The sequence below is a fragment of the Danio aesculapii genome, chromosome 16 (genome assembly GCF_903798145.1).
Source record: "Danio aesculapii chromosome 16, fDanAes4.1, whole genome shotgun sequence".
In the NCBI taxonomy this organism is placed as follows: domain Eukaryota; kingdom Metazoa; phylum Chordata; class Actinopteri; order Cypriniformes; family Danionidae; genus Danio; species Danio aesculapii.
This window is the reverse complement of record NC_079450.1, coordinates 166,815-175,000: the sequence shown is the minus strand read 5'-3', so window position 1 is coordinate 175,000 and position 8,186 is coordinate 166,815. Positions and strand designations below refer to the sequence as shown.

Below are 8,186 nucleotides of genomic sequence, written 5' to 3'. Positions count from 1 at the left end.
CCACTCATGCCTCTTCCTGCGCTGGTGGACGACCGGCTGCTGCTCACACACTTCTGTCACCTGCACACACACACACACATACATACAGCAGTGGAATGAGATGCGTCCTCTGTGTGTGTCAGGATCTGATGAGCAGGTGTGTGTGTGTGTGTGTGTGTGTTGAATAATTAGTGTAATGAGTGTAATTAGGAAAGCAGAGGGATCGCTGACAGGTAACGTGAGCAGAGACAGACACACACCACTGATAACACCAGCACTGAATACAGCACAGACGAGGAGACACACACACACACACACACACGACACTGATCAACTCACACACACACCTCAATATATGAACAGAGTGTGTGTCATATTCTGCAGATCAGTTCAGCTCAATGATTCAGTGACGGATCATCATCCAGCTGAAGGACAGAACAGAGGACCACCACACTGAGCTCTGCCTTTACACCATGCTGTGTGTGTGTGTGTGTGTGTGTGTGTGGGATGCTGGATTCAGTAACGTCTGAGCTCAATAGAGCAGCATTACAGATGACGTATGTGTGTGTGAAAGACTGACTGACTGTGTGTGTGTGTGTGTGTGTGTGTGTGTGTGTGTGTGTGTGTGTGTGTGTGTATGATGCTGTATTCAGTAACGTCTGAGTCTGAGTTTAGTAGAGGAGCATTACAGATGACGTGTGTGTGTGTGTGTGTGTGTGTGTGAGAGTGTGCGTGTATGTGTGAGTGTGTGTGTGTGTGACCTGGCGCTGCTGCCGCTGCCTGAACTCAGCGCTGGACAGGAAGAGCGGCAGCCACTGAGCCTCCAGACGACTGTGAAGAAGAGCCTGAAGATCAGAGAGAGCAGATGGGGACACCACACCTGCAGCACACACCTGTAGCAGCTACACACACAGAGAGAGAGAGAGAGAGAGAGAGAGAGTCAGCGAGCCCCTCTCACACACACACACACACTCACTCTGCCTCAGCGGCTCTCCTACCCTCCTCTGCTGCTCCTCAGAGGCTGGACTGTCGGCTCCAAACAGGAAGTTGCTGTTGAGATATTTGTCTCTGAAGTTCCTGTTTCTCTCCTCCAGCAGAGCTCCGTCACTCGTCTTCAGCTGCTCCCCGTCCAGCCAGCACTGCAGAAGCACACTACACACACACACAAAGACACATGTAGACACACACACACACACACGCGCACACACACACACACACGCACACACACGCGCACACACGCGCACACACGCGCACACACGCGCACACACACACACACCTGTTCCTTTCTCACCTGGCTGAGCGCTCCTCCATGAAGGACAGGAAGTGCTGGAGTTCTGTGTGGTTCCGGAGCAGATAGTCCAGACGGAACCTGCGGAACTCCAGAGGAACCTTTGCCCACAGATCCTGCGCTCTGCTGCCCTCTGCTGGAGTGTGTACAGGCCTGCGCTCCTGCAGCACAACACACACCGGATCAGCTCTGCATTCTCCAGTGCTTACAGTGTAGAAACTGATTACCTGATGTATATCAATGAAGCTGTGTGTGTGTGTGTGTGTGTGTGTGTGTGTGTGTTACCTGCTGCTGTCTGCTCTGAGTGTGTGTGTATAGAGTCTGCAGCATCTGGAATAGCTCCGGCTCAGCATAACGCACCTCCTGCCACAGCGCCACCTACACACACACACACACACACACATCCACCCTGATGTGCTGTCATGAGTGATCACAGGTGAGTGTGTGTGTGTGTGTTGTGTGCAGGTTCTAGTATGCCGTGCAGAGTATGCTATGACGGTGTGCTGTGTACAGTATGTGATGCACACTCCCTGACAGAAGTCTTGTGCTGGATCTCAGCTGTAAGAGCAGCTCATAATAACTGGACTTCTAGTTGATCATAAAGTGTCAGAAGGTGGATTTCTCTGATCGATCATCTGTTGATCTGCATCCCAATCATCATCAATACTGCAGAAGACCTACTGGAACCAGCATGGAGCCAAGATTCTCACAGAAATCAGTCAAGTTTGGTGAAGGAGTCATCATGGTTTGGGGTTATATTCAGTATGGAGAGATCTGCAGAGTGGATGATCAACATCAACAGCCTGAGGTATCAAGACATTTGTGCTGCCCATTACATTACAAACCACAGGAGAGGGACAATTCTCCAGCAGGATAGCGCTCCTCCTCATACTTCAGCCTCCACATCAAAGCTGCTCCAGGATTGGCCAGCCCAGTCACCAGACATGAACATTATTGAGCACGTCTGGGGTAAGATGAAGGAGGAGGCGTTGAAGATGAACACAAAGACTCTTGATGAACTCTGGGAGTCCTGCATTTCTTCACCATTCCAGATGACTTTATTAATCAGTGATTTGAGTCATGTCAGAGATGTATGGATGCAGTCCTCCAAGCTCATGATGGAGTCAGACACAATATTCATTCTGTTTCCACTGCAGCATGACCACATATTCTATACTGGACATTATTGAAGGTTCAGTGAGCAGACTTTAGTCTAAGCAGAGTCAGACCTTACTGTCCTAATCAAATCAGTCAACATCAAGACATGATCAGATTATATTGTGCTCAAATAAGCCTCATCTAGAGGCCTTTACCTTTCATATAAGACACTTCTGATACACAATCATCAACTAGAAGTCCAGTTATTATTAGTGTTCCTGAAACTTGGATAGGCCACAACACTACTGTCAGGTGATGTACAGTGTCTCCTCCAGTGTGTAGTGTACACTATGTAGTATACAGTGTGTGTTTGTCCTACAGTGTGCAGGGGGTCTGTGAGTGTGTGTGTCAGCTCCGCCCAGGCCTCCAGCAGGATGTTCAGAGTGTGCTCCTCCACCGGGTCAAACAGATCCTCAAAGGCAGGACTGAGACGGGTCAGAACACACCTCCTGCTCTCCTCGGTCACACACACACTCATCTGAGCTCCGCTGCTCAGGTACGAGACGAACAGCAGCTGCACACACACACACACACACACGGCTGATGGTGAGACAGAACAGAGACCTCTAGGGGAGGAGGACAGAATATACAGTCAAAACATTACAGGAGAGTCCCCACAGGGATATCAGAGACCGTGTGTGTGTGTGTGTGTGTGTGTGTGTGCGCGAGAGAGAGACAACAGTGTGTGTGTTTGAGTGAGTGTATGTCTGATTGAGTGTGTGTGTGTGAGAGAAAGTGTGTATGTTTGATTGTGTATGTGTGTGTATGTGTGTGTGTGTACCTGAGCTGTGCGTTGTGCTCTGTACGGATCAAATCTGCTCTGGTAGAAGAGCTGACGATACTGCAGGAGCTCTGAACAGAAATACACTGCGTTTTCCCACAACTGAACACACACACGCACGCACGCGCACACATACACACACACACACACAATACGAGATTCAAAGAGAGTAATAATCGATTCTAAACAATAAGCTGTGTGTCTGTACTTTGTGGGTTTGGGTGTGTGTGTGTGTGATTGACAGTACCTGCTGTCCTGAGTTCTGACAGAAACGTGTAAAGAAGAAACCGGATCTGGACTCAGACTGAAGAACCTCCAGTAGAGTGTGAATCTCACTGTGCTCCAGCTCTGCCTAAACACACACACACACACACACACACACACACACACTTTACTCAGATGAAACACACTGATGTTCAGAATCAGGCTGCTGGTCACACACACACACACCTTTGTGTCTCTGCAGGTGCAGACGGTGTGTGTGCAGGTCTCTGAGACAGAAGAGCTCAACACACACTCACACACCCGCCACTGACCAGACGGGAACAAGTGAAACCTCTGACCCCTGAAACACACACACACACACACACACACACACACACACACACACACACACACACAGTTAATTCATGCCTTAACACCGTGTCTGTCCTGCATCTGTCCTGAATGGTCCATGTCAGCTGTGTTTTCCTGATGTGTGTGTGTGTGTGTGTGTGTGTGTGTGTGTGAGCTCATACACACTACTCCCTCATCATCAGGCTGTGTTGTGTTCAGCTCTCAGGTGTGCTGCTCTTCCTCTCGAGTGCTCAGCACTGTTTACACTGACTTTACCCCTAGGGCTGACTGTAAACATTGCTGCGCACTGATTGTGTGTGTGTGTGTGTGTGTGTGTGTGTGAAGTGTCAGCGCTCTGACCAGTAGAGCAGCAGGAGCTCAGTGAGCCGCGGCTGGACATCCCACAGTCTGTTCTCCTGCCAGCAGGCGGCGCTCTTCAACCCCAGCCTGAGGAGCAGCTGTTCATCCAGAGCCGCTTCACTGCTGCTCCACACATACTGAGCCCTCATCCACAGCACATACCTGACACACACACACACACACACACACAGGGAGAGAGAAACACACAGTTACAATAGTGTGTGTTCCAGCAGCGTGTGTGTGTTCCAGCAGTGTGTCCGCTCAGTGACCTGCTCTTGTGGTGTGTGCTGAGGGTCTTCAGCCTCTCGATGTTCATCCACAGCTCCAGCAGACTCTCTCCAGGACCGCCGAGCAGAGATCTCTTAAAGTCCAGAAAGCTGCGTCTGTCTGTCCGCAGAGCTGCTGAAACACACACACACACACACACACACACACACGCTAAACTACAGCGCGTTGCTGATTTCAGAATATATCTGCTGGATGTCTGGATTTGCTGGTGATCATCACTGTGTGAGAAACCTCCGTCCAGTCGGCACCCCATAAACACAAGTAATCCCCCAAACTGTGGCAGTCGCTTGTGCTGGTTTGGGGTCTGAGATATGAAGCATTATTGTTTTGGCCGTGTGACGTCACTCTCCTGCCACAGTTTGGGGGATTATTTGTGTTTATGGGGTGCCGACTGGACGGAGGTGTGGGAGAATCTTGATCTAGACCTGCAGCAGCTCCAGAGTCAGTGATGATGCCCTCAGCTGCTCTGCACAACACCAGCTCAGCTCAGCTCAGGCATGCTGTGGTGTTCATCAGTCTTTCAGATGCGCACGTGTGTGTGTGTGTGTGTGTGTGTGTGTGTGTGTGTGTGTGTGTGTGTGTGTGTGTGTCTCCTACCGTCTGCTGTGTGGAGCGCCGGCATCTCTGCAGAGCTGCTGTTCCTCCGTCCTGTAGAGCTGCAGACCTGAAGAGCAGAACACACCACAGTACAGCACACCTCTCACACACACTCATATAGTGCACACACTCACACACACACCTCGTCACACTGCTGTCTGTGAGGGGACGGTGAGGATCTGAGCCTGCTGCTGAGCTGAGACAGACATGAGGCCAACCTGAGCAGGAAAACAGTGTGTGATCATCATGTCCTCATAACACCACTGATCATGGCTGCATACACTCCTGCTGTGTGTGTGTGTGTGTGTGTGTAGTGAAAGTGTCGCTGTACCTGAACTCAAAGTAGCAGTCGCTTTGCAGAAAGAAGGCCAGTCTGTGTGTGTGTAGCCAGCGGAGGGTCTGCTGCCGGTCCAGACGCTGCAGAACACACACACACACACACACACACCTCACTGCACGCTCTCACTCAGACGCATCTGCTGAGCTTGTGCTGATTAAACACTGGAGCTGCAGCACTGTGGCCTCACAGCACTCAGGTCTCTGGTTTGAGTCCCGGCTGGGTCAGTGTGTGTTTCTGTGTGGAGTTTGCATGTTCTCCCCGTGTTGGTGTGGGTTTCCTCCGGGTGCTCCGGTTTCCCCCACAGTCCAAACACATGCGCTATAGGGGAATTGATCAACTAAACTGGCTTTAGTGTATGGGTGTGTGAGTGAAAGAGTGTGTATGGGTGTTTCCCAGTACTGGCTTGCAGCTGGAAGGGCATCTGCTGTGTAAAACATTTGCTAGAATAGTTGGCGATTCATTCCACTGTGGCGACCCCTGATAAATATGGGACTAAATGAAGGATATAGTGTATTGGTTTATTGTGTGCGCATGCTGAGAGTAGAGGTGTGTTATAAACTTCCTAAACTGCATGTAAGCATGATGATCAGACATACGGTGACGGAGTATCTGTTGTCCCGCAGGGGCTCCGCACGGCTCTGACTCTGCATCTGCTGCACCGCGGCTCTGATCCGACACGACAGACGCACCGCAGCATCACTGAGCAGCTCGAACCCAGAGGACAGCCCATCATACCTGAGCGGCAGCACAAACACCTGCACGAACACACACACACACACGCGCACACGCACACACACACACACACACACACACACACACACACACACACACGCGCACACGCACACACACACACACACACACACACACGCACACGCACACGCACACGCACACGCACACGCACACGCACACACACACACACTTGTCTTATTTGTGAACACAAGACGATATTTCTGCTGGTCTAAAAATGCTTCTTGATTTAAGAGTTTGATATTTGGACTAATGAGTCAAAATGAAGAGAGTTTCTGCTTAAAACAAGCTGAATAATCTGACAATGGGGGAAGCTGAATAATCTTATTTTAGCTGATAAATGTACTTCTCCTCCCCCATTGTCAGATTATTCAGCTGGTTTTAAGCAGGAACTCTCTTCATTTTGACTCATTATTCCTGAACACAACACTATATTTCTGAATTAACACCTTTAAGGAGACATTTCTGAATCCTTACAGCTTCGTTGAAACTTAATTTTTATTTTCTCTTCCACTGAGTGTGAGTAAATGAGGAAAATTATTAACTTTTTAAACACTGCTGCATCTCTGTCTGATTATTTCCTCTATATTTTAATGTGCATTAGAGGGAAACTCAACAAAACAAAACAAAAATCCTGTCCTGTTTATCTTTGCAAGGCTACTTTCAGCTTTAATAGCATTTTAACTTTTACCCAAGTGGTGCATTATGATGAAACTCCTCACTCAGTGTCTGCACGTCCATGAGGAGCATACTCTCGAAACCAGGGGTGCACAAACTTTCTTATCAAGGACCAAACACCAAACTTGATTGAGGTTTACTAAATTGTATTACATTAAAGTTATAATAATGAATTCATAATTTATTAATACTTTAAATAAACGTCTTACAATAAAATCATTAAAAACCCCATTCAGAACATGTGCTTTGTCCTCTATCCACCAGGCAACAGTATTAACATTTCAACATTAAACTATCTGATTGATTCAGAACATTTAATTTCAGTTTGCTTTATACATAAACAATAAGTTCTGCTAAATTAGTATTGATCTCGGGTTTGCCCCATCATTCCCTCTCCTCAGATGGGCTGGAGTGCCAAATCAAAGGTCCCCAGGGGCCACCATCGCTGCTCTAAACAGTTCACACACCCCTGGGGAGATTAAAGTCGACTTTAACGACACCAAACCTCAGTGTTCCCATCGAAATCTTTACTTTATTTCCATTTCTGCGCTGATTGTGTATTTATAATTATATTATAAATACACAATTATATTTCAGAATAATTTATTCAGCTGATTAATCCGTTTAATAATGATCATTCCTCACCGGCTGCTGCAGAAACTCGTTGAAGAACTCGCAGAACAGCGGCTGTGAGAGACTCTGCTCCTGATCAATCACATCATCCATCAAACACATCGATAAATCAGTCATTATTAGATAAAACTCATCGATAAACCAGCGACTTAATACAGCTATAAGCAAATCGATAGATTAATCAGTCATTAATAAACACAAACGAACTCCTCGATCAATGAGTGATGAAATACCGCAGTAAACTCATCGATCAGCACTCGTCAGAGTGTCCGGAACACCTGTTGTACTCACAAAGTTCTCGCTCGTGATTTCAGGTAAGGTTAAATCTGGAGGGAAGAGCAGAACGCGTGTCAGAGAGCGGAATAAACCCCGTACACCGCCACTAAATCACAAACTCACCGGGAATCAACCGGGACATTCCGTTAACGACCGGGGAGATCCTGACAGAAACTTTCCCCGCGCGTCCGACCGCGTCACCATGGAGACCAGGCCGACCGGCGCTTGACCAATCGCACGCGTCGCTGGAGTTGACTTCTGAATATTACAGCAGTAATTAACGCTAAACGGACAGGCTCCGGGGGAAACGGCAGACTAAAAACCGCTGAGAGAGAGAGGGAGAGCTCACACAGAAATGCCGATTACTCCATGAATCACCCTCCAGCGGCTCCAAATGCGGTCTTTAACCCTTTGACTGCCGCTCTACCAGACGGTTGACCATGTTTTTACTGTTTTACATGATGGTTTACACAGAGCATTGTAGGTTTACCAACAAACAAACAAAC

General features: G+C 48.3%; 1 protein-coding gene across 1 annotated transcript in view; it reads right to left on the bottom strand.

Annotated features, from left to right (window-relative positions):
- LOC130243013 (regulator of G-protein signaling 22) overlaps positions 1 to 7,506 on the bottom strand; it is a 15,993-nt gene extending 8,487 nt beyond the window's left edge. The window contains exons 1-16 of the mRNA XM_056475035.1: positions 7,417 to 7,506; positions 5,943 to 6,101; positions 5,338 to 5,423; positions 5,149 to 5,224; positions 5,007 to 5,073; positions 4,391 to 4,523; positions 4,122 to 4,283; positions 3,597 to 3,600; positions 3,454 to 3,510; positions 3,207 to 3,308; positions 2,745 to 2,939; positions 1,553 to 1,645; positions 1,271 to 1,428; positions 978 to 1,131; positions 741 to 881; positions 1 to 60 (exon numbers count right to left, since the gene is read on the bottom strand). The exon at positions 1 to 60 is cut by the window's left edge and continues 3 nt beyond it. Of these exons, the coding sequence (XP_056331010.1) occupies positions 1 to 60; positions 741 to 881; positions 978 to 1,131; positions 1,271 to 1,428; positions 1,553 to 1,645; positions 2,745 to 2,939; positions 3,207 to 3,308; positions 3,454 to 3,510; positions 3,597 to 3,600; positions 4,122 to 4,283; positions 4,391 to 4,523; positions 5,007 to 5,073; positions 5,149 to 5,224; positions 5,338 to 5,423; positions 5,943 to 6,101; positions 7,417 to 7,506 (1,737 nt within the window). The remainder of the gene's footprint in view (positions 61 to 740; positions 882 to 977; positions 1,132 to 1,270; positions 1,429 to 1,552; positions 1,646 to 2,744; positions 2,940 to 3,206; positions 3,309 to 3,453; positions 3,511 to 3,596; positions 3,601 to 4,121; positions 4,284 to 4,390; positions 4,524 to 5,006; positions 5,074 to 5,148; positions 5,225 to 5,337; positions 5,424 to 5,942; positions 6,102 to 7,416) is intronic.
- Positions 7,507 to 8,186: the final 680 nt, after the last annotated feature.